Here is a 27,237-nt window from a genome sequence, read left to right as displayed (position 1 = left end):
TGGACGCCTACCCCTCATCAACTCAAAAGGAGACTTGCCATTAGACTCATGAGGAGTAGAACGGTACGCCCAAACCATATCACGAACAGCATTGTGAGAAAACCCACCTGAAGCCAAAGACATCTGAATAATCCCCTTGATGAGTCTATTAGCCCTCTCACAAACACCATTGGCACGGGGATTGTATAGCGAAGTTCTGTGATGTGTAATACCACAACCAACCAGGAAATTGCGCATATCAAGAGAAGTGAGTTGAGTACCGTTGTCAGTAACCAAAGTATGAGGACACCCCTCCTCAGAAAACAAAATAGACAAAAATGTTATGGTAGAGTTAGTAGTTATATCACGAACGAATTTCACGGTAAGCCACTTTGAAAAAAGGTCAATAACCACAATGGCAAAACGCTGCTCTAGGGGCAACTCAGAGATGGGACCAATAAAATCAAGGGAAATGCTATGCCAAGGTCGTTGAGGAACAACAATCTCACAACAAATGTGACCACCAGCTAACTTAAGTCTCTTCTCACTATTCTTACACCAGGAACAATTCTGAACCCAAGAAACAATCTCAGCATCCATAGCTGGCCACCAAAAATCAGTTTTAACTCTACGCTGAGTAAAAGTTTGTCCCAAATGGCCTTCATGAGCCAAAGCAATGATTTTTGATCTTAAGGAGGCCGGAGGAACAAACTTATCGCCTCGCATCAAAACAACACCGTCCGAAAAAGACAACTCATCCAAAACTTTGATGTAAGGACGAACAGGAACAGGGACACAACTTTCACGACGTGCACCTAACTTGAGCATATCTATAACAATACTCAAAACAGTATCTTGAGACATGGCAGAGGGCCAATCAAGTTGAGTAAAAGTACCCACACCCAATGACAAAACATCTTGCACAAATGCTATTGCAACATCATCTTGCAGAACCAAATCACTGTTATCATGACAGTCAACAGAAAGTCTAGATAGACAATCGGCTTGAATGTTACGCCAACCTTGGACAAAAGATATATCGTATTGATATTCGTGAAGTCTAGATGCTAACCTAGCAAGTTTAGGAGAATCTTTACCAGAACTGCCAGGAGAGAGAATACTAATTAGAGGTTTGTGGTCTGTGAGCAACTTAAAATGAGTACCCCATAAATATGTCCGGAAATACTGTACAGCCCAAGCAGCAGCGAGTGCCTCTTTCTCGATGACAGAGTAGTTTTTCTCCGAAAGAGACAAAGTGCGTGAGGCAAATGCAACAGTTTTCAACCCTTCATTATATTCCTGTAAAAGAACAGCTCCCAATCCCGTTGAACTGGCATCCACCATTAAAGTGGACATGCGCTTAACATCAAAAGATGCCAACATCTTAGCATTACACAACTCATGTTTGATGTTATTAAAGCATTTCTCATGAGAATCATTCCACACAGATTTTACACCTTTTTTCAACAATGACCTCAAGACAACTGTTTTGTCAGAAGAATTGCTTACAAACTTAGAATAAAATTCTATGAGGCCCATAAAGGACATAAGTTGGTCTTTGTCAATGGGGCAAGGTGCTAAACGTATCGCCTCTAAGAGATTCTTCTTAGGTTTAACACCTTGTGAGGAAATTTCATACCCCAAGTACTCAATCTGTGGCACCAAGAAGGAACATTTCTCTTTGCGTAGAGTTAACCCCGCCTCCTGAATCCTAAAGAGAACCTCCTTAAGGGTGGATTTATGGTCTTCCACAGTCTTTCCAAAAATCAAGATATCAAGATGACCCAACTCGTAACTGACACAAGTTAGAACCATGAGGGAAGGAAAGAGCAGAGAACACCTAAACACTCTGGAACATAAGATAGGAAAGGACACAAAGGAAGGGCTAACCCCCATGGGATAAAATACAGATAAACTAAGTTACAACAGACAGCCTCCTGCCACTGGTATAAATCAATGGTAACTGCCAGAAGCTAAACTGTGTAGACAACCCATTACTTTCAAATGTGGTGGGATTTCATTCCTTCTAACCTTTGGGGTTTGCAGCGGAGGATATAACTCAGCATTTAAATCCAAAATTACCTCACTACTCTGTCTATACTTCTTATAAATACCCTCCTCAGTATGCTCAAATAGGGTGACCCTCACACTAAATATCCTTTCATCTCTCCTCCTACTACCTGCCAAAGTCCTTATCCTCTGTTTTCTAGAAATTTTTTATAGTGTACAACTCATTATCTCCTGATAATGCACATTGATGGTATTTGTGTTTCTTAACCCCTTCGATGCTGATGACGGAACGGTTCCGTCATCAGCGTCGGTTGAGCTGTGCTGATGACGGAACTGTTCCGTCATGACTCCGCCCGCGCAAGGCGGAGTCAGCATGGGCGGGGAATTCGCGCCGCACGGATGCGGTTAACTGGTCATTTTGTGACTAATCACAATAAGGAAATCTTTTCTATATATTGTTAGCGATTCCCTATTTGTAAATTTCAATTTGCGATTTCCATTTTCGAAATGCAAAAAACTTGATTTCTGCATCAACTGCACCATTAAAATGCCCTTCGTACATACCCTAACACCATTTTGCATTTCCTAAAGGCCCAAAATAGCGATTTGCACCATTAGGAAATGAAAGATGGCTTTGTACATAGGGCCCTAAGTGTCTGCTCTTGTTTAAATATACATGTAGAGTAGCCATATTAACTCTTCTCTATCAAGTGGAGGTGTGATGAGCGTGTGGACACAACTGAAGAAGTTGGGGCATTATGCAAAATAAACTTTACAATTGCAAATACTCTGAATCTGAGTTCAGTCACGTTTTAGGAGTGAGTAAACTTTTACTGGCCCCTAACATGAGATAACGATCCTATACTGATTAACTGTTTGGAAGGAGTGTTATTTAGGTGTCCCTTTTAAATATCCCTCTGGCACGAGATGACTAAAACCTGGTTGCAAAACATTGAAGAATTATGGACTCCCGACTTGAGGTGGTAAGCCATTCACAAAGGGGAAGGGGGCCGGCAGGGACTCATTCCCCTTTGTGAACGTAAAAGAAAGCTTGTTCAGAAATGAGCAGTGGTCCAATATAGCCACATCCAACTTTTAAAATTTTTAAAAAACTAACTTAGTTTTAAATTCAGCCATGTTTACTTTGAGGAAAAAAGACTGCATTAAAAAATACTTTATGTAAAGGCAATCAGATATGGTTGTCTGCCCACCCCATCGGGTGTCAGTTTCTGTTGGAGATACATGCTAAACTATTGTTATACAGTTGACTTATAAACACGTTTAATAAATGTTATATGAACAATTCTTACTTTCTCTGTAGTAAGGTATAGAGCTTAATCTCTCTTGATTTGGAAGTATTCCATATGGTCTTTCAACCATTGATGCTACTCCGTTCTCTCTTGCTCTTAGTTATGTGTCTGGTATTGTGGACTGCTACTATAAGGGTGATGAGATTGTCCAGAAGGACCAAGAGCTTCAGGCATGGGTGAGGGAGATCTTCAAAGAAGGCTTCCTGGAGAGAAAATCGTCAGGTATGATTGCTTGATCTTGTTGCCTAGGTTTTTTGTTCATCCTCTCCATTCACATTCTTCTCATTCATTATGGCTTGATAGCAGTACCACAAAACATTGAGATAGATTGTGAAAATCAAAACTTTTATACATTTTCAGGCTTGAAGTGTCATCCAAAGTTAAGAAACTAAAAGTTTCAATGCAGTTTGGTATTCTTTTTCTGTGTCTTCTTCATGTACTAAAATTCAGAAGGTCCTTTCAACAATGCCGCTAATACCATTGGATTGTAGCATCCTAATATAAATCTATAGTAGCTTTCCAAAAATTAAATAACCCCCAAGCACACAATTTGAACCACACAACTGTATGCCTAACTGCCACTGGCCTATGAGGCACAGTATTTGACACATTTAAATGTGTTGTGCATTTATATAAATTAATTTCTGGTATTCTTTCAGGAGTACCATCTTCTCTACAGACCCGTGCTGAATTGATCAAATATCTGACTATGGTGATTTTTACAAGTTCCGCTCAGCATGCTGCTGTCAACAGTGGGCAGGTAATTGTGAATATGCATCTAGTACTGTAGGTGGTGGGGAAAAATGACCAAGTGATTGTAAGAGTCTAGAAAACACATCTGTACCTTGTACATCTTAAAAAGTTGTTGATGTTAACAAGCAATGGCATGGGATCTGTACTTTACTATCTCAAGACCAGGTGTGCGATTTACAAATACCATATACGTACATCTGTACAAGGGGATCAGTGGAGAATGTTGTGAGTTTGTGACCTTAGAAGTTGACATGAGAAAGTCCAGAGGTTTACCACAGGGATGAGGAGGTTCAGGATTTCCAAGAACTAAAGGTCTTCACTAATGTGCCTGGTGCACCTTTGGACTGGAGCACAAATCTAAACGTAGACAATCAGGGCAGCCTTTAGTAACGGTGGGTCATTGCTCAGGTGCTTTTCCCCATTGCACCCTAGTAACCAGGCAATGTTTTGAAAGATGTTACACTACCAGCTGAGGAAGGATACCTTAAGAAGGATACTGGATGTTCATATCCTTTTGGAATCACCCCTTGCACTGCGATAATTCCTTTTTATATAAACTCCAGCTGACATCCTGATTTCTGACAGAAAGCTTATGTTGGCTTTTCCAGTGAAATAGTTTTTCATATTGCACTCTGACAACCCTGGATGTGTTGGTGGTATAGAAATCTACTGAAATAAAATAATTGTAACTTGCAACTGTTTTTGTTTTCTTTCTTCCGGGCTTGTGCCACTGTAGTTTGATTTTCTCTCCTGGATGCCAAACAGTCCTGGTACTATGCGCCAACCTCCCCCGAAGGCCAAAGGCACAGCAACTCTGGAAAGTATCTTCGAGATCTTGCCCGAGGTGGGCACTACTACCTCCTTAATGGTGGCTGTTAGGATTCTGAGTGAGGAGCCTGGTGACTTGGTAAGCTTTATATTTTCTCCTTGCATATGTTAGGACTCCCAGGTTGAGGTTAAACAGTACCTACTTGTGACTTTTTTAATTAATTTTCTATTAACTAGAATTACATTTTGTCCAACAATGTCTCCTGTAAGGTGGATTGTTACATAACTAATTCAGTGTGATGGAATAAATGAACCAAAGAATTGAATTGTTGCTAGACTTGGCATCTTCGCGTGTTTCCCTTGAGTTTTCGCTTTCTGACCTCCTGGTTTTGACTTTGTTTTCGCTGGCTCAATGTCTCTGCGCACTTTCTCACTGCTGATCAGGGTTAAAGTGCAAGTGCTCCTGTTGTAAATTGTGTGATGGATTGGTGGTTCCATGATTGACATATATGATTTGCTTGTCAGTCACTATTAAAGTGCACTGAGTGTGACAGGGCCTGTAACTCAAATGCTGCTAGTGGGCTGCAGCACAGGATTGTGCCACCCACACAAGCAGCCTGTTAACATAACTCTGGCCTGCTATTGCAGAGCCTGTGTGCAGTCTGGGAATGCCATGCTGACTTGGCAAGTGTACCCACTTGCCAGGCCCTAATTTTCCCTTTTCGTACATGTATGTTACCCGTAAGGTACCCCTGTTGGCTGGGAGCAGTGTATGTGAAAGGTAGGACATGCCATGGCATGTGTGGCATATCCTGCTAGTGAATTACTGCTAATTTCGTTTTTCACTATTGCAAGTCTACCTGTTCCCATAGGACAGAATGGGGAGTTTGTATATAACATCTTATGAACAGAACTGGCCCTGGGAACTCGGTAGAGAAATAAAGTTTAGTATGCATGAACTCAGAATCTAAAGATGCATCTTTTAGTGAAGGTGATTTTTACATTCTGTGTTTGAAAATACCACTTTTAAAAAGTAGGTATTTTCTTGTTCAGCCATCCAGTAGGCCTCTGCTGGGTTTGTGGATTGACAGGGGCTGGGGAGGAACAGTGGCTCCAGATAGTCTAGGCGGGTTAAGAAAGGGCTGAATAGACCTGGGCTGCGGTTAGAGTAGTGGGAGGAGAATTCCTTTCATCTGAAGTGGCCTGGTCTGCCTCTGACAATGCTATCTTCACCTCTTGCCAGGAAGCTACACAAAGAGAGGACAGAACTGGTTCTGGCTGGGCACAGACACTCTCTCCCTGAGAGGACAAAGGATTTTGGGCTATAGAAAGTGGGACCCAAACCCCTGAATTTTAGAAGTCTTTTGGATGAAGAAGACTGCCAAGAAGAAGAGCTGGATAATCTGTGAGGAGGGACTACCACTTTGATGTGTGCTTTGCTGTGTTGGCCTGCAGTGGCTGCTTCTGTCTTGGGCAGTGAAAGGACTGGTCTTGGAATTTCTGCGATCTATTTTTGTGAGTTTCTCCAAGGGCTTTAGGTAGGGCTTGCCCCCTGTTCAAGACGTCTCAGGAACAGCATAGACTTTAATTTCTTCTGCCATCAGCACTGGGAACTGTGTGTTTTGAGCTGCAACAAAAGAAAATATAGTTGGAGAAAACAATGGTTCCTATGTGGCCAGAATGTTCCTAGATAGAGATGCAGGAATTTGCACACAGTATTTAGAACAGAAGATATGATTTTAGGGATATGCAATTAATGCTGGAGGGAGCAATGAAGTATATACACGAGGACAAGAATAGAATCAAAAATAACTATGTCATTTATTTTCAGCAAAATTGTTCAGGTGCTCACATAATAAAAGTGACAAAAAGCGTGATGTGATAAGTGAGGGTGACTTCTTTTTAAAATATATACATCACATTGACAACACACAGGTGAACTCCTCAGAAACAATTTTTACAAAATACAATGAGTTCTTGTTGTAAGAGTCGATGTTTTGATCTCAATGGCTAAAGATCAGCTTCAGGACAAGGTATATGTGAGCAAGCTGAGTCTATAAAAATATCTTTCATAATAAACACAGGGTCCCTGGCAAAACGCATTCTAGATATGTTGTTTAAACCCAAGTGAATTAGTGCTCCCAGTTAGAGCAGTGAGTGGTAAATAAGTGGCACTCAATCAGTGGTGATCCATTACTTTGATAGAGATGTAATTCAAAAACACTGTGGGCGAGGTACAAGATCATGCCTAGAGTGAAAACAAGTACATTCTGGTTCATGAGACAAAAAAGACCTGTTTGAATGAAAACAAGAGGCAAGATTGCCTTGAGATGCAGAGAACAAAGGGGAAGAGTGGTCGCGTCCCATGAAGGACCGATTGAAACGTATTGACAGACCACAGCGCAGGAGAAGGAAGAATCAGGAGCCCGTGATTAATCAAAACAACTTACTCTAGACACCGGACTGAACCGGTGCAAAGGATATGGTGAGTAAGGCACAATTAAGGTGCAGGCGGACGCTTATTAAAGAAGGCTGGGGCTGATTGCTGTCAGGAGGAAATTAAGGCTATGTTGCTTACTAAATTAAAAAGAAAACTAATCAGGGCTAAATGACTAAGAATGAGGTGATTAAATGAGTGTAGAAGGGTGAGAAAACTTACAGTGTAGTACTTGTGGGCTATTTGGAGAAAGGTCAGAGTATGCAAAGTAGCCAATGTCTCAAATTACGATCTGTGAGAAAAAAAGGGGGGGGGGGGTGAAAATTACTCAGGATGCAGCGGGAGGGGAGAGAAGCAGGGACAGAATGAAAATAAGGCAAAACGTCAGACGATGCACAATTTCTACTAGTGGGGGTACCAATAGTAGATCTTGCACACACTTGGCCCTCACTTAACATGGAGAGCATACCCATTTTCAAACTGTCCAAACACCAGTTGGCATCCACAGACATTGCCCTACTTAGCAGAGTCATGTCCTACATAGTAACTGAAAAACCCAACTGGTTTCCTATACAAACTGAAATGTTTCAATTCCTTAGAAAGGTGAGACTAAACGCAATCTTTCAGAACAGAGAACAATCGAGCAAATCAGATGTAACTGGACTACGCCCGAAACCACATTTAACCCCCTGAGTGGCTCAATGCCCCCAGAAGTTCTTACCTTTGAACACCTAGTCCGTAAAGACCTGGACAAAGTACACAAATATTACAAATTCACTCAATACAATGTTAGTCTTGAAGAAAAACAATGTCTAGCTAGACTAGAAGATCTTGAAAACATAGTTATCAAACCCTGCGACAAAGGAGGGTGGAATAGTCATACAAAATGTCCTATGACAACAAAATGTATCACCAGCTTATTACCACCACACATTAGAAGCTTCTTACACATAACCCACTTAAAGAGATTAGTGATCTCATTCTGAATGTCACAAAAACAGTCACCCCTTTCAACAAGATCTCCTTGTATTTTGTCAAAATTGTTTCTGAGGAGTTCACCTAAGTGTTGTCATTGCGATGTGCATATTTTAAAAAGGAGTCACCCTCACTTATCACATCACGCTTTTTGTCACTTTTATTATGTGATCACCTGAACAATTTTTGCTTAAAATAAATTACATAGGGCCATATGTATCAAAAAGTCATTTTGCGATTCTCAAATAGCGATTTTTTGCGAATCGCTATTTGAGAATCGCAAATTGCTATGTATGTAGGATTTGCAACAAATTTAGCGAATCCTGCATATTCTTTAATTGCGAATCTCAAATTGCGAATCGCAATTAAGGAATACATCCCCATTCATTCCTATGGGCCTAGAGGCCCATAGGAATGAATGGCAAAACATTTTCAATTTGCGATTTGCAATTTACGAATCGCAAATTGAGAATGCAATTTCAAGGGTGCAGGGGTGTCCAAAAGACACCCTGTTGCACCCCTGAAATAAGCATGGGTGCACATGTGGCACACATACATGCGCTAAGGGCACATATGTGCATCACATAGAACTTTGAAAAATGCAAAAAAGTGCATTTTTCAAAGAAATCATAAATTACCACCAACTTGAAGTTGGTGGTAATTTGAGATTCCTTAAGGCGAAATTGCACTTTTTTTGTGCTTCTTACATTGCATTTAAGGAATCGCAAAATTTGCGATTCCTTAAATGCAATCGCAAAATAAGGAATCGCAAATTTAGCGATTCCTTATTTTGCACACACATTTGCTACATAGATACCATTTAGCACAAATGAGTTTGCAAACTCTGAAATTCTGCGAATTTCGGCATTTGCGAACACATTTGTGCTTGATACATATGGCCCACAGTTTTTTTTGTTCTATTCGTCTCCCTGTGTATATACTTTATTGCTCCCTCCAGCATTAATTGCATATCCCAAAAATCATATCTTTTGTCCTAAATACCGGATGCAAATTCCTGCATCTTTTTCTAAGACAATTCTGGCCACATAGGAACCATTGTTTTCTCCAAATATCGATTCACCACAGGTTCAATTGTTAGGGTACCCTTGTTCTCCATACCACGCAACCCAAAACCATCTATGATGCCGCTGCTGACTCTGTGTCCTGAAGGCACCACAGAGGGCACACCCGCAATGCCGCACCGCGACCCTGGTCTCACCGACACTACCTGCTTACACCACCACCGAACCGCGGCTCGCACCGTGACCTGTGGGACCCGTACTTTGCACCGCCTCACTTCACGAACCTGTCTTGGTATCCCTGATAACACCTCTCCATGCCAAAATTGACACTGTGGTACAAAAGGGGGTGGTGATGGACGGAGCATCTGAATCAATCAAACACTCACACCCAGTCAAAAGATCTGGGTTTAATCCATCACCGTTCTTTAGCCCACTCTGCCACCCTAGTTCAGACATGGCTATATGCAAATCAGTCTGACCCTGTGCCTCATGGGAACAGTCCACCCGAACTGCCAAGCCATGTCTTCCCTGGACCGGAAACAAGCTTCTGAGGACCGGTTTCTGGCATTCCAGCCATCTTCAGCCCGGCTTGCTTGAATCCAGTGGCAAAGTGAGCAAGGGACTCACGTCTGAGCATACCCTGCCACACTTATGGCGGCTAAAAGCGGTACAGAAGGGGGTGGTGATGGACGGAGCATCTGAACCAATCAAACACTCACACTCATTGACTGAGTGTGAGTGCTTGATTGGTTCAGATGCTCCGTCCATCACCACCCCCTTCTGTACCACTTTTGGCCGCCATAAGTGTGGCAGGGTATGCTCAGACGTGAGTCCCTTGCTCACTTTGCCACTGGATTCAAGCAAGCTGGGCTGAAGACGGCTGGAATGCCAGAAACCGGTCCAGTGGCAAAGTGAGCAAGGGACTCACGTCTGAGCATACCCTGCCACACTTATGGCGGCCAAAAGCGGTACAGAAGGGGGTGGTGATGGACAGAGCATCTGAACTAATCAAACACTCACACATAGTCAACAGATCTAAGATCTGTTGACTGAGTGTGAGTGCTTGATTGGTTAAGATGCTCCGTCCATCACCACCCCCTTCTGTACCGCTTTTGGCCGCCATAAGTGTGGCAGGGGATGCTCAGACGTGAGTCCCTTGCTCACTTTGCCACTGGATTCAAGCAAGCCGGGCTGAAGACGGCTGGAATGCCAGAAACCGGTCCTCAGAAGCTTGTTTCCGGTCCAGGGAAGACATGGCTTGGCAGTTCGGGCTGGACTGTTCCCATGAGGCACAGGGTCAGACTGATTTGCATATAGCCATGTCTGAACTGGGGTGGCAGAGTGGGCTAAAGAACGGTGATGGATTAAACCCAGATCTTTTGACTGGGTGTGAGTGTTTGATTGATTCAGATGCTCCGTCCATCACCACCCCCTTTTGTACCGTTTTTGGCCACCATAAGTGTGGCAGGGTATGCTCAGACGTGAGTCCCTTGCTCACTTTGCCACTGGATTCAAGCAAGCCAGGCTGAAGATGGCTGGATTGCCAGAAACCAGTCTTCGGAAGCTTGTTTTCGGTCCAGGGAAGACATGGCTTGGCAGTTCGGGCTGGACGGTTCCCATGAGGCACAGGGTCAGACTGATTTGCATATAGCCATGTCTGAACTGGGGTGGCAGAGAGGGCTAAAGAACTGTGATGGATTAAACCCAGATCTTTTGACTGGGTGTGAGTGTTTGATTGATTCAGATACTCCGTCCATCACCACACCCTTTTGTACCAAAATGTACACTGTGGCATGCATGGTGGTTCTAGGGCACCGCCTGCAAAGTTACACGACGTACTACCCTTATCCCACCCAGCAGCCTTGGCATATCATTGCTGGCGCCATCGACTCCAGTTCATCAGCTGATTACAGTGCTTAAGCAACGACGACAACGCTGCTTTCACCATGACCTGCCAGCACCGCGACAAGCACCTCATCACTTTGCACTGCGACCCCGGTCTCACCGTTGCAGCCATCTGATGCCATCACCGAGCCGCTGCTCGCACCATGACCTGAGAGCACCGCACGCTGCACCACTGCACTTTGCACCGCACCACCAATGCCTGCCGATGCTAGGGTTCCTGACTTCAACTGCGAGGAGTTCGAACTTCAACGAGTGTGCCTTTGAGGCCCCGACGACTCCTGCACCGACCTCCTGAACCGACACCTGCTGACGCCGTGCTCTCGGAAGCTCAACGAGAAGTCACTGATGCCCTGCATTTCTAAAGTAATGTTTTTGGGTCTTCCCGGCACCAGAGCTGGCCTTTGACACCGCGGTCAGCCAGAACTGTTTGAATTTGTTTGTTCACAATGCCGTAAAAGCTCTGGACGGAGCTATCAACATTAAGGAACTGTATTTCAAGATTATTTTGATAACTGAAGATTTATAAGTACTGTATTGTGGATTTTTATTTTCTATACTGGTGTGGTGTCCTTTTGTAGTGCTTGCACTGTATTACTGTTGATTATGTGCAAATGCTTTATACACTGCCTCTAAGAAACGCCTGACTGCGCGTGCCAAACTACCAAGGGCGTGAGTAGGGGTAATTTTAGGAGAGTAACTCCCTTATCCTGACTAGAAGATAGAGTCCTCACTTGGATAAGGTGCAAACCATTGCCAAATAGAGACCCCCATTTCTAACATTGGCTGTCAACGATGAGGATAGGACTTGTGTTTGCACTTAACTTACAGTGATTTGTGTGCACTACTACCATATCACAGACCATAATGTGCCAAATACTGTTTTTCTGGTCTATTTTAGTGATTCTTTCTTTTCAGAACTTTGAGTTCCTTCTGCATCATGCCTGACACAGCAGCTTCATCAGTAGAATCCATGGAGGTGGCCTTTGAGAAGGACAGGTTTGAGCCTACAATGTCAAGGAGTTGACAGCTATTTGTAAGAACCTAAAGGTCCAAGTCAAAGGCCTCACTACGAAGGAGGAGCAACAAAAGGCGCAGAGAGCCTGGGTAGCAGCCAGACATGCCAGCAAGCAGTCTTGAGATTGTAGTGGGGGGGCGGGCTGGAGGAGCCCACTCCTAGGGAAATGTGCTGTTTGGAATGGGGGGGGGTCCCTCCAGGCAGGTAGCAGTGGTTTGTCCCCAGAGGAGCTGGAGGATAGAAGGGATGTTAGGAGATACAAGCTAGAGATTGAGAAGCTCAAGATGGAGGCACAACCTATGGTATTAGACCATGAGCATGGGCTCAAGGATCTGGAATAGAGGATCAAATCCAGCATGGATAGTGGCAGCAACTCTTCAGTGTAGGCAGATAGGATTGTGCACATCCCCAAGAATGTAGTAAAGAGTTCAAGAAGGAGGACAACACACTAAGGTGGTTTCAAGGGTACGAGTCACCTATTTTCATGAATGTAGTCCCTGAAGGGAATTGGGTGGCAGGGTTATGGCCTCTCTATCCAGAAGATGCAAGAGATACCCTGATAGCTTTGGGTAAGGGGCAGAACCTCACCTACGCTGACATGATGGACACTCTCCTCACTAGGTATGGACTCACTCCTGAAAAGCACAGGGATCAGTTTAGGTCCAGTAAAAATTCTAATGCCAACACTTGGTTAGAATGTGTAGATTTGTTCTGCAGGTCACTGGATGGTTGGGTGAAGGGCAGTAATGTAACAGATTTTCAGGGGCTCTACAATTTGATTGCATGGGGGCATTTTTCTAGTCCATGTTTTGCAGACCTATGCCAGCACTTAGTTGATAGTAAGCTGACTGACCCCAGGAAGCTTGCTATGGAGGCGGACCACTGGGTGAGAACCAGGGTCCACAAGAATGCGTTGGGGGAGACTCAGTCAAAGGTGGGCAGGGTCTCTAGCAGAACAATGGGGGGGACAAGGGTAAAGCACAGGAGTTCTCTAAAGGGCCCCAAACTAACACCCACGGTAAAGGTTTCCATCCCCTGAAGATAAGAAGCAAGGGGTCTCTTCAGGACACAGCCAGCCACCTGTGGGCAGACCAAGGTGTTGGCGAGTGTAGCCTTGGGGAGGAGGGATGCCCACAGGAGGGTAGGGATCCCACAGAAATGACCCTTGTCTCACTAGGGGACAGTAAGATGGTCCCAGGGAACCAGGTGCCCCCTAACACAAAGAAATACAGCACTTGGGAGAACATCAAAGGGGAAAAGGGAGAAGCTCTCAGAGATACTGGAGCCAGTGCGACCTCAGTCCAGGGTCACCTGTTCTCTGAGGAGCAACTACACCCCGGGGCATTCCACCAAGTAGTTGCTGTAGATTACTCGGAGCGCCAGTATATGGTGGCACATTTTCCCTTTGAAAGGGGGGTCTTAGGTCCCTTGAGGGTGACTGTGAGGCCTACCAATGCTGTAGATTGTTTGTTAGGTAATGACCTGGAGTGGTCCTTGTGAAAGGATGTTGAGCTCAGGTCTCACTTGGAGATGCTTGGGTTGCCAGAGTGGACATGCATGTCAATGGTGGCCATGAAGGGTGATCAGAAGGGCATGGAGCCTGAAATAGTGGTCCAGGTCCCTGCCATGAAAAAGGGCAGTGGGTGTGGGAAACCGGCCCCTGAAGTTCTCCCGGGAGGAGGCTGACCTTGAGGGGGATGCCCCAGTGCCTACAGGGGAACAGGTAGCTGAACTGGGGAACATCTCTGAGCTGACCCACTAGCAGCAGAAAGGTAGTCCCACCAGGCAAGACTTCTGAAGGGGGCATAAGGAGTGCCCTTCTCTGGAGGGTCTGCAACAGCAGGCTGCAGACCATGCAGCTGCCGATCAGTCTGGATCACAATGGATCTACTGGAAGAATGGTCTCCTGTATTGTGGGCTTAAGGTCGCTGAGCCTGGGTCAGCCCGTGTGCTGGTGGTACCCCAGCACTTCATGACCTCTCTATTGAGTCTGGCGCAAGACGTGCCTTTAGCAGGACATTTGGGGCGGGACTAGACCTTTGACAGGCTTGTCACCCACTTCTGGCCCCAAATGCAAAGGCAGTCAGTTGGACATTGTAGGTCTTGCCAAACTTGTCTGGCAAGTGGTAAGAGTGGGAGGAAGGTCAAAGCTACTCTCCAACCTTTTCCAGTTGTTGGAACACATTTTGAAAGGGGGGTAAGGATGGACATTATGGGGCCACTGGATTCCAAGACAGCCATGGGCAACAGGTACACCCTGGTCTTGGTGGATTATGCCACCCGGTACCCAGAGGCAATCCCTCTCAGGACAACGATGGCGCCAGTGGTGGGCCGGTGGATATTTTCCCATGTGGGATTCCCCAGATAGGTTGTTTCTGATCATGGGACCAATTTCATACCCAAGTAAATTACATCTCTGTGGAAGGAGTATGGTGTAAACTACACGTTTGGCACTCCTTACAACCCACAAGGTAATGATCTGGTGGAGAGATTCAACCAGACCTTGAAGGGCATGATTAAGGGTCTAACAGAATCCATGAGGAGTAAGTTGGACGTCTTCCTGACATGCCTTCTCTTTGCGTGCAGGGAGGTGCCACAGAAGTCTCTTGGGTTCAGTCCCTTTGAGCTTTTGTATGGTCACCCTGTGAGAGGACCTCTGAGTTTGGTGAAGAAAGGCTGGGAGGCAGCTCCCAGGAAAACTCCCCAGAATTTGTTTAGTTACATGCTGGCCTTCAGAAACCAAACTGACTGTATCAGGAAACTGTCTAAGGCGAACCTAGAAGCCAGCCAGGAAGAAATGAAGAAGTGGTATGACCAGAATGCCACTCTGGTCAAATTTCAACCTGGGCAAAAAGTGTGTTTCATGGCCCCAGTGGAACCTTGTGCCTTGCAGGACAAGTGGACTGGGCCATTTGAGGTGGTGGAGCGCAAAAGGTATGTCACCTGCCTGGTGGATTTGTGGACTCCAAGGAACCCTTTCAGGGTTCTCCACGTGAACCCCCTCAAGCCCCACTTCGAGAGGTCCAAAGTGTGCATGCTCTTGACGACAGATAATGGGTGGAAGAGGAGAGTGAACCTCTCCCTGACCTCCTGTCCAACAAGGAGCATGATGGCTCAGTGGAAGGTGTGGTCCTCTTCCCTCACTGACCTTAGAGCAGCAGAGTGACTGTCAGCAGTTGTTGGGACAGTTTGCCCCACTGTTCTCTCTGACCCCAGGTGTTACTCACTGGTGTACCCATGACGTGGACACTGGTGATAGCCCTGAAAAACACAAGATTTACAGGTTGACTGACCAGGTCAGGGCCAGCATCAAAGAGGAGCTCTCTAAAATGTTGGTGTTAGGGGTGATCGAGCCCTCCAACAGTCCTTGGGCCAGACCATTGGTCTTGGTCCTGAAGGCTGCTGCACCCGGTGCCACTCCAGAACTGCGGTTTTGTGTGGATTACCGTGGGCTCAATGTCGTCACCAGGACTGACGCGCACCCCATCCCCAGAGCCGATGAGCTCATTGATCGGTTGGGAGCTGCCAGGTTCCTCAGCACGTTTGATTTAATGTCTGGGTACTAGCAGATTGCCCTGACCGATGGGGCCATGGAGAGGTCAGCATTCTCAACCCCAGAAGGACATTACCAGTTCTTGGTGATACCCATTTGATTGAAGAATGCCCCTGCCACCTTTCAAAAGTTGGTCAACCAGGTGTTGACTGGACTAGAGGCTTTCAGTGCTGCATACCTGGATGACACCACAGTGTTCAGTTCCAGCTGGAAAAACACTTGCAGCACCTGGGTGAAGTGTTGAGGGCTCTGAAGAGGGCAGTTCTCATGATCAAGGCCAGTAAGTGCCAGATCGGGCAGGTTCTGTGGTGTACTTGGACACCAGGTATGAAGCGGCCAGGTGGTGCACCTACAGCCCAAGATTGACACCACTCTGGCGTGGGAACCCCAAGAGACCCAGACAGGGGTGATAGCCTTTTTACTTCTCACCGGTTACTACAGGTGATTTGTTAAGGGCTACGGCATCATTGTTGCCCCTTTAACAGAGCTGACTTACAGAACGCCGCCCAAGAAGGTGATCTGGGCTGAGTCCTGCCAGAAAGCTTTTGATGCCCTGTAGCCCATGTGCATGGCGCCCGTGCTCAAGGCACCGGACTTCTCCAAGGAATTTGTCATGCAAACCGACGCTTCAGAGCACGGTGTGGGAGTGGTGCTCTCACAACTGAATGAAGAGGACCTAGACCAGCATGTAGTCTTCCTTAGCAAGGGACTACTCCCCAGGAAACAGAGGTGGAGTGCCATAGAAAGGGAAGTTTTTGCTGTGGTCTGGGCACTGATGAAGCTGAGGCCCGACCTGCTTGGAACTTACTGTCGGGTTCAGGCAGACCACAGGCCCACCGATGGTTGATGCAAATGAGGGGTGAGAATCTAAAACTGTTGAGGTGGTCCATCTCCATACAGGCAATGGACATTACGGTGGCCCAGGTACAGAACACACCTTCCTAGATGGTCTGTCCAGGTTCTTCTTTCTCAGTGAAGAGAACTCACAGGCAGTCGGATATTTCTTCCTACTTTCAGCTCGAGGGCACATGTGTTAGACTTGTCATCTTTTATAACGCTGGGTGTAGTTCGCGTAGTAGTGCTGCACGTAGCTACGCAAAGGGCACTTTGCACTACGCGAGCTACGCGTAGCACTACGCGAACTGCGTAGTGCGGTAGAGAAATGCTATTCGCAATGATTGCACAGTGCAGGATGCTTGTCCGCACTGTGCAATCTTTGCAAACGGCATCTTGCACAGTGCAAGCAGTCGTTTTCTGCCACTTAAGTAGATTTTTACTCGAGTAAAAGTTCTCAAAGCGGACTGGTAGTGTTTCATCGTGAGCGCTCGCGACCATTTGCGACCACTCGCAATGAGAAACCTGACCTCCCCGCATTGAGAATCTTTCCGGGAGGTTTATTTTCCACGCTTGCGATCGGCAACTTGATGTTGCTGATCTCGAACGAGGAAAAAGTCTTCCTGGGATGCCATTTTGCTCACTCGCGTTCGCCAACTTGACGTTGAGGACCGCAAGCGAGCAAAAAATGTCAACTACGCTATGCGTTTTTGCACTGCGCGTAGCGCATAGTTGTGCAAACTACGTGTGTATAGCGTAGTTTTCCGCCCAGGCCTAATCTTTTGGCGTGTTTCCCCTGAGTTTTTTCTTTTTGACCTCCCGGTTTTGACTCTGTTTTCGCTGGCTTATTGTCTCTGCACACATTCTCACTGCTGAGCACTTTCTGCACTTATTAGTCGAGTCTCGAAGAAGGAAACATAACAATCCATCGAGTACAGGCTAGTCTTTTCTTTTAATTGAAGCAGGGGACCCCCAGAATAAACTTGATCCTGGTACCCCTAGCCTCATTTTAAACTCGCCAATATGTTTACACCAACCTGGCCCCACACTCGCACTTCACCCAAACGGCTGTTGGATAGAAGGTCTCCGCCAAAGAGCCCCTCTTTGAGGTGCTGCCCGTGGGGTATTGCACCGCCGACCCAACGAGGAGCATTACCAATGATGAAGCAAGACACCTGAAAGGGTGTGTGAGGACATTACATCCAAAAAAATGGATGCCCAACTGTAGGACTCCATCGAGACCCTACCACATCCAAACACTTGTGTGACCCGTACACTCATTACCTTTCGAAACAGCCCAGTACTTTTTTGTAACATTTTGTGAATTGACTGTCTGGTTTTGGGATGACAAGGATGGGGAGGAGCAGTGGCTCCAGATAGCTTTTGTGGGTCAGGAAAGGGCTGAATTGACCTGGGCTGCATTTAGAGTGGGGTGAAATTTCTTTTCACTTGAATGGGCCTGGTCTGCCTCTGACAATGCTGTCTCCACCTCCTGCCAGGAAGCTACACCAGAGAGGACACAACTGGTTCTGGCTGGGTGCAGACACTTTCTGCCTGAGAGGACAAAGGATTTGGGGCTATAAAAAGTGGGGACCAAACTCCTGAACTTCAGAACTCTTTTTGACTAAGAAGACTGCCAAGGAGAAGAACTGGAGAAGCTGTGAGGAGGGACTACCACTTTGCTGTGTGCTTTGCTGTGTTGGCATGCAGTGGCTGCTTCTGTCTTGGGCAGTGAAGGGACTGGACTTGAACTTTATGTAATATATTTTTGTGAGTTTCTCCAAGTGCTTGAGGTAGAGCTTTCCCCGTGTTCAAGAAGTCTCAGGAACTGCAAAGACTTCAAGTTCTTCTGCCATCAGCACTGAGGACTGTGTGTTCTGTGCTGCAACAGAAGAAACACCAACCCAACGCCATCTACAATGCAGCTGCCGACTCCGTGTCCTGAAGGTACCCCAGAGGGCACCGCCACAACGCTGCACCGCAACCCTGGTCTCACCGACGACACCTGAAGATGCCGCCACTGAGTCGCTGCTCATGCTGTGACCTGCGGGCACCGCACTTCGCACTGCCTAGCTTCACGCCCCCGCCTTGGTATCCTCGACGACGCCACTCCACACCAAAATTTACGCCGCTGCTTGCACCGTGGTTCAAGGACACTGCTCATAAAGTTACACAAAGCACTGCCCTCATCCCGTACTGCAGCCTTGGCCTACCCACTCCAGTTCATCAGCCGATGACAGGTCTTCAGCAACAACAACACTGCTGTTTGCACCCTGACCTGACAGCATAGCAACGAGCACGGCATCACTTCACATCGTGACCCTGGTCACACCGATGACACCATCTGACGCCGCCACTGAGCTGCTGTTCATACCACGACCTCTGGGCACCACACAAAGCACAGCTGCACTTTGCACCACAGCACCCGATGCCTGACACCGCCAGCGCTCCTGAATTCAACCGCGAGGAGTTAGAACTGCAACGCATGTGACCTCCGGTACTGACACCTGCAGAGGCCATGCTTTCGGAAGCTCAATGAGAGGTCACCGATGACCTACATTTTAAAGATACTATTTCGTGGGTCTTCCTGACAAAGAAGCTGGCCCGCGACACTGGGGTCAGCCAGATCTGTTAGGATTTGTTTGTTCACAATGCCGTGATAGCTCCGGACAGAGCTATCGACATCAAGGAACTGAATTTCAAGGCGATAACTGAAGATTTCTAAGTACTGTATTGTGGATTTTTATCGTTTTTGGTCTTGTCTTAAGTATAAAATAAATATTGGATATATTTCTAAACTGGTGTGGTGTTCTTCTGTAGTGCTTACACTCTTTTACTGTTGGTTATGTGCAAATGCTTTACACACTGCCTCTAAGATAAGCTTGACTGCTCATGACAAACCAGGTTATTTTAGGAGTGTAGCTCCCTTGTCCTGACTTGAAGGAAGGGTCCCCATTTTGACAAGGTGCAAACCATTGCCAACTAGAGACCCCAATTTCTAACATTCGTGCTTTGAACAAAATAGTTGATATTGCTATAAAACTAATGCAACACTCTAGCAATAATACAATGTATAGAAACTAGGTAGACTCATTTGATTTTTTGGCGCAGTGAGCTTCTTTAAATGTTATTTTATTTGACTCATGGCATTTCAGAGTGATTTTGGAAACAGCGAGAGAGGGCCATTCTTTGGAAGCTTTGAGCTCCAGTGAGTTGAACTAGAATTGCGCAATCGGAATCTGGACCCTGTGCACTGTGGTCTGGGCATAACCAGCGAGTTCTGAAAGTAAAATCCTAGAGAAGAGCATTTTGGAAAGTTAGTATGGAGAGGTTCTGTGGCCATTTTATATGTAATTGTCAAGGATTTGTAGAGAGTAAAATTTTTGGCACAAGCCTCTAAGCATTGTGCAAAAGGAAGTGGTGCTTTTGTGTCTTGGCAGATTGAGTAAGGTTTTGCAGGCACAGTTCAGAACCCTGTCTAGTGAGGAGAAGGGCTTTCGTGGGTTGCCATTGAGCAGGTAATCTGAACTACAAACTGTGAATTAATTTGTCTTGGTGGTGTGAAAAAGGAGACATGGCTATTTTACATATATTTAACATGTGGTTGTGTGCTGAACCCCAAGGTTTCTGGCTGATTATGGGCATGTCTAGACGTCAGAAAAAAATTCTAGAGAACTGGACACCGGGTTGTCGGTGTGGATGTGGAGAGAAAGTAAAGAACCTCAGTTTTGGGGGGAGTTAAATGAGAGACATGAGAGCAATCCAGCATCTCATCGTAGAGACACAGTCAGATGTATGGGTAAAGGGTGTAAAAGAATAATATTTGTGTAATCAGAGTAAGGGCAGCAAGAGCAGTCACACAAGATATTATCAAGGGATCTGGGGGCATATTAAGAAGGGCATTATCGCCGTGAAAGCGGCGATTATTTTATCGCCCTATTAGCAAGCTGTCGCTAACAACAGTTAGTGACAGCTTGTAGGCGATAGCGACCGGTTTGGGGCCCGCTTTGCATGTCAGCGATATTTATCGCTAATGACATGCAAAGTGGGCGTACCCAAACTGTTAGTGACTGAAAGCAGTCGCTAACATCGCTATCACCTATTATCAACTCAGGCAAAGTGATAAACAAATTCGCGCTAAGCGCGAATATCGCCATAACCTAGCGCCTGCTCAGACCTCTTCTTAACCTGTATATCCAATGGGAGGTGGATATTCAGGTTAAGACCCTATTGGCGATGATGCCTGAATATTGCTCACGCATTGAGCCGCTATCGCCGGATATTTTATCTCATTTGAGATAACGTTGCTAATAGCACGTTATCTCTGCTATAAAATCCAGTGAAGCGCGGCGATAAAAAAAATATTGCTAAGCTCATTTAGCGATAAATATCGCTAGTTGTTGATAATATGCCTCCTGGTGTATAGGGATAATAGTAGTGGGTCTAGGAATGGCCCTGAAGCCCAGAGTTGTCATGGGATCAGTGGTGGTCTCTTCCAGAGTGAGCTAAATTATAAGAAAACAACTGAAAATCAAAAGGAGGAAAGGGACGCCAGTAAAGCTTATTACATAAAAGCACACAAAGAAAGGTCAAAGCACTCTAGACCTGCACTGGTATTTTGATGTATCTGGATAATTTGAATCTTCAGTGGTAGTGCGCGCGCTGGGAGCCTGACCTTCCAAGCACCCTTAGTATTTTAGAAAACCAAAATAGATACTAAATTCAGAAAGAAGCTCAGCAAATACCCATATATTCAGAGTATCAAGAATCATATTGTAGATTCTTTATTTTACAAATTAGAAACAGTGTCAATTACAAGCTTAGTAATTATACTCCCAAAGAAAATCAGTTGACTGGACACTTTTGATTATATGAAAAACTTTCTTCTTTCTTTATTTTGATAGACTATATTTTCATTAAGTTAAAAGACATGATACATAATCATAGCCAATTGGGAGTATAATTACTAAGCTTGTAATTGACACTGTTTATAATTTTTAAAATAAGGAATGTACCATATGATTCTTGATACTCTGAATATGAATAAAGCTGATTACATGTTTAGGCTGCTCTAAACCAACTTGACCCCTTAGAAAACATCCACCAGTGTTCTATGCTGTTTTGTTGCTTCCCTAATATATTCTCTTGATTTATGAGATTTAATTTTTCATTTATTTTTAAAGAGGCCTTTAGGCACATTCCCTGATGAACATTTTACAGAGGAAGAACCCAAACGGTGCATCAAGGTTTTCCAGGACCGTCTTTCCCAGATTTCTGCAGAGGTCGAAAGCAGAAACGCATCCCTGCCTCTCAAGTACAACTACCTGAACCCCAAAGTGATTGAGAACAGTGTGTCTATATAACTAGCTATGCAACCAGCAAGAACATCCCACGCTCCTCCCTTGTCAGTAAATTGCATCTCTTGGCCCTCATTCCACTCTGTTCTAGATTCTGACCAGCCAAGTAATAGTATCACTGGACCTTGGTCAGGAGTCCTTTCAAAAGTTCCAGTGACACAAGTGCTAAAAACGGAAATGTAAAGTGAAGCATTCACAGAAAGCAAGGCATTTTATTTACAAACGAGATCTAATTGACATCTGGCATCTTCCATAAACATCTGTGATTAGAAGAACTTAAAAGATGAAGAAAACAGAAATGTCCCTGTTGTGTCTCAGTATGTTTTGGAAAAAAGCTAAGTGAACAATATTGTTGAATTCAAATGCAGGCACACAGTTTATTCGTTCATGTTTGTAATATTCTTTAATAAACAAGCTTTGCAAATTTGAGGCGTGATCATAGAATGTGTCCTTTTCTTTGAACTATTTAGAAATGTATACTTGCATCCACTAACCTTTACTGGTGTAGACCCTTGAAGGAGTAAATGTTATTCTGGGTCTGTAATGATGGAAGAGGTGTGGGACATAAAAAAACAAAGACTGGATTCAGGTTTATGTAAAACACCAACCAGAATAAGACTGTGCCCATTTCTTCATATTGACAAGTAATTTGGTTGAGGAAAAAAGAATAAAAACAAGCCTTGACAAAGATAATTAAATCAATGGGGTATCCCCACAGAATCAAAGGACCTGGGTATAAATGATATAAAGAATTATTAGGTGACCTACCTCTTAGAAGCTCGGACGGAGGTCTAACCTGACCAGCATTATTGGTGTTCAATCCAGACCACCCGCTGGATCACGGCCAAGTCCCCTTTTTCCCCCATACCCCATCATCATGGTCCTGAAGAAGACCCGCAGCCGAGGTCCCAAATACCCCAGGAGCACTAGGGTCGAAACGTCGACGCTTTTCTAATTGTGTGCCTGTACCCCCCTCAATTTAATTTCACTTCCCCTTTTTCAATTGTTGTGGACAGGCCTATATGATAGCGGAAGTTTTCCCGCTTTGGTTTATGTAAATATTATAATTGTATTCTATAATTGCTAGTTTTTCCTTCTTCCTCTCCAAATCACAAGAGCACCCCTTTCCTTTCTACTGACTATACTTTGATAGTCTTTTGCGCCGTTTATAATCATATTTGTTTTATGGAGATGTAAATAAATATGTAATATTTTGATATAACAAGAATCCAGAGTGTGGCTATAATCTATCGTTCTTTTTTTATAGGCTGAATATGTCAATTTTGGGTACTGTTTTTTCATTGCATCCAATGTACATATAACCAACACCAATTCGAATATATCTCCCCTATTTTGCTTGAATCAATGCATGCAGATTTAATCGCATCATCAAGACATAAATAATATTCATATAAGTTTTGTTTGAATTAATGTCAAGAACCACTTTTCTTGACAAAGATAAGGCATACATGCACATATCGTGGCAGAGTGACATACCTGCAGACATCCATCCATCATTGCAAGAAGAAACTATTGTTGGTAAAACTGTACCCAGGTCTGTACTTCGCCTTTGCAAATCACTGTTATCTGATGCATTGGATTACTGAAACAAATGGAGATTAACACTCCCAGAATTCATGAAACTGTTAGATGAAACTCTGTTACAAAAGTTTTAGCCAGAGTACATGGCGAAAGAAAAGATAATGCTTCTTTAAATACATTAAATGTCTCTGCATGTTTATATTACAACAAAAGTAACAGGTTCCATCTCAAAGGTGTGGATTATACAAAAAATCATCCACCACTGAATGGAACGTTCCATTCAGTGAGCCACCCCGAGAGAGCAATCAAACAGTGTGATGACCATCCTTTGATGAGTTTAATTCTGATTACCTACTAGAACCCAACCCCTGGTGGATGAATTTTTGAAGAACTACATTGGAACCTAATATCATTTTTCTGGCTGTCCCCTGCGTCCTGAGGAAGACCCGGCGTGACTACATTATCACGCACTCGTCTGGGTCAAAACATCAACGTGCCTGTATATTCCACACCCTACGTTCTCCACTCCACAAGAAAGGCAGATTAAGTCGTAGTCGGACTGGGGATTCATGGACCTAGGGCTGGATATGATTGAATTGAACAATTTTAGATATTCTGTACAGCACTGTATATATTTCACCAACTCACAGCACTTTGTCACTTTTAGATCACTCAATCACCCACACTCCGTTTATTCAATAAGTTCCTTTTGATTGCTTGTGACAAACTTACTGTTTTATTATTACACCACAAAAAAATGAAAAAGATAAAAAGTGATTACACTGTCAATACACTGTCAATTTATCAATTCAAAATTAGTGTTTTCTTCTTTCCTTTTGAATTCAAATATTGAATGAGTTCCAAAAGCAATTAGTTTTCTCTCCTTGAGTTTGATTATTGATTCAATGTTAAAGCAATTTTTTGGTACCCGACAGAATCAACATTACTCTGAGATCTAGGCAACCTGCAGGTGGTTATGCAAGATGGTGGATTTACTGTGTAAACAGTAGACACGTCAATAAAGTATCAGCATTGACAGCGATTCTTCACATGACATTTGGAGGATGCCATCCCAGAATTTTGAAAGGGTGATTTCAGTACTTTACTTGGGTTGAAAACTAGACTGTAGTGGCTTTCGGATGCTATTGGATATAAATTGGTTGTTGGGTGGAACTGTGAGAATTTTGTTTCCATTAGTGTCGATACCCATGCAAGTCCCTCAATAGGATGATAGATGTTTGGTTCTGCTGGGTTGAGCTATGGTTTTTAAGGACGGGCTGACCAAATAAAGATGTAATTCAATAATTGTTTATTTTTGAGAAATGGAAAGACTTGAGGATGAGCTGTGTCCACAATGGGATTGAGGGTGGAAGAAGATTGAAAAGGAGTGTACTATTCTGTTGCAGATTTCTTGGAACTTCTCAATGAATGCGCAACTGAATTAGCAGAAAATTGGTAGTGGGGCTGTGCGTTTCCACTCATCTATAATGTTCCTCACTCCATTCCATTCTCCCTGCATCCTTGTCATGGTACTATTGTGCTGCTTCTTTCCCCGTATTCCATTGCTGTTCCCTGATGGTTTCTCCCAGCACTTTTGACTTTCTTCCTTATGTGCTCTATGAACTCCAATGTAGAAGATCTGAACCTCAAAGCTACACCATATATACTGGCACTCTTCTAGGCTCTTTTATTCTAGTTATTCACCTGATACATTGTTTGAACTGTGGTCACGTTTTGCTTGAGACATTTCTTTAACTATATGAGTGTTGCAGATGCTGCATCTGGCTGTAAGAGAGAGGACCGAGGAGCTCAAAAATGGTCGAGCATTTAGAACATATAGTTTGCAATTGTTTTCTGATCGAGAGGAGGTTGTTGGAGCTCCACAGGTAGATGAGAGACTGTCCCAGATGATAGCCCCTGCCACCGAGAAGCATATGTCTTCTTTGGATTTGCAATTGGATTTTATAGCATGGAATAGGTTAAGGTTGGAGGCACTCAAGGGTTTGGAAGTGGTGTTTATGTTGGTGGAAGGTTTGCTTAACCATTTCTCTAATTTGGGATTTAAGTGTGAGGTTAATGTCCCTGTGAGTACCTAGATTTCTATCAAGCAAAATGAATAAATGATAGATGGAATAATGAACAATGCAAACATTTGTCCCCAGTCACAAGGATCTGGGCTTAATCCATCACTCTTTTGCTCACCAATTCACCTTAGTTTGGACCCAGCCATTTGCAAATCAGTCTTGACCCTGTTCCTCACGGGAACAGTCCAGTCCGAATTGGCAAGCCTGGGCCTCCCTGGACAATAAACAAGCATCCTGGGATCGTTTTCAGGACATCACCGCTAATCAGCCAGGTTAACTTGAATCCAGTGGTGCAGTGAGACCATGAATTTCAGGTAGAGTTCAGTGGCACTGACGTAAGAATAGAACTGGAGATGGAATGAGTCTGACCTCCATGAGAGTTTTAAATAAATCTTAGAGGAGATGATACTATCCTGGCTGCTTGGCACTGGTCTTTCAGAAAGGATTTGAAACAGCAGAGGGAACGGTCAGAAAAATCTGCAACAGATTGTAGGTGGTATACAAAGATGATGTAGTTCACTGTGTCAAAGGCAGCAGAGAGGTCCATAAGCATCAGCATGGAGAGTGACCCTTCAGTAGACAATTGGAAGATGTCATGACACACATCCAGAAAGGTGATTTTAATACAGCATGGGTTATAACCCAGACTGTAGGAGATTGGAGGCAAGGTTGGTTGAGAGGTGACGACTTTTTAATTATGTGTGATATTCATGGAAGGCCCGCCATAGGTTGATAACTGTTGGGGTCTGTTAGCATGAAAAAGTGTTCTTTAGGTGATGCCGACTAATTACAGATGTAATGCTATCATTGTTGAGATTTCAGAAATGGAATAGCAGTGGAGAATAGGAAATATTTACAAAGGGTTGAGGGTAAGGAGAATGTAGTAATTGACTTTATTTTTGATGGGTTTTTTTTAGACCTTCTTGAGTAAGGAGCTGTAAAATTATTATTGGGATGGATAGTTGGTACTTAAAGGGGCTGACAAGTTTCTTCACCATATTTAAAAAGTGTTGGGCAGTTGATGGCATTCTAGATGTGCCATTGTTAGAATTCTTGATTAGCTTAAAGATGTTGATATGGTGAGTGGTACTGCATTCAGCGGAGGACATCAGAGATCTATGCCAGAGGAATTCTAGATCAGAGTAGTTTTTATGTAGTATTTTCTCTACTTTAAATGACCATACGTTGTGCTGGTTCTTTTTAATCTTATTTGAAGGGGGCACAATTGTCAACTTTGAGGGAGATTGCAGATTGTAGAAAATCTAAAAAGGATTCATAGAAGTTTCTGGTGCTACTCAAGAATTGATTTTTCTCCTGGAAGCATTTACTTGAGTTGGCATTGAGCTTTTCTTTGACAGGGGAGATATGGATGTTGGAGTTCTGAAGGCCATGGCGTCTAGACAGTGGATTATTTTCATGCAAGAGGGTGCAATGATGGAAATTTCCAGGCTGATATTATGGCATGTGATAAGGAACGTATCGTAGTCATCTTGATGGAAGTTCAAATCTCCCAAATCTCGGCTGTGACGGGGTGCATGGCAAAAAATGTGTTCAGTATTTGGCGGGCTTGTATTGGGAAAAAAGTGGAGGGATATTCCAAGGAGTTGCTGTTTGTAAGTTCACATTTGATGATGTGCATATTAACTTTGGATTTTGGGTAGGTCAATTATTTTCCTAGTGGCTTGTTTGGCGA

At 44.3% G+C, this 27,237-nt stretch overlaps 1 protein-coding gene across 1 annotated transcript in view; it reads left to right on the top strand.

Annotated features, from left to right (window-relative positions):
• LOC147678095 (hydroperoxide isomerase ALOXE3-like) overlaps positions 1-22,358 on the top strand; it is a 194,875-nt gene extending 172,517 nt beyond the window's left edge. The window contains exons 11-14 of the mRNA XM_086946570.1: positions 3,400-3,521; positions 3,959-4,059; positions 4,789-4,959; positions 21,745-22,358. Of these exons, the coding sequence (XP_086802696.1) occupies positions 3,400-3,521; positions 3,959-4,059; positions 4,789-4,959; positions 21,745-21,924 (574 nt within the window). The 3' untranslated portion in view covers positions 21,925-22,358. The remainder of the gene's footprint in view (positions 1-3,399; positions 3,522-3,958; positions 4,060-4,788; positions 4,960-21,744) is intronic.
• Positions 22,359-27,237: the final 4,879 nt, after the last annotated feature.

The sequence above is a fragment of the Lissotriton vulgaris genome, chromosome 12, assembly GCF_964263255.1.
Source record: "Lissotriton vulgaris chromosome 12, aLisVul1.2, whole genome shotgun sequence".
Classification (NCBI taxonomy): Eukaryota; Metazoa; Chordata; class Amphibia; order Caudata; family Salamandridae; genus Lissotriton; species Lissotriton vulgaris.
This window is presented reverse-complemented; position numbering and strand designations above follow the sequence as displayed.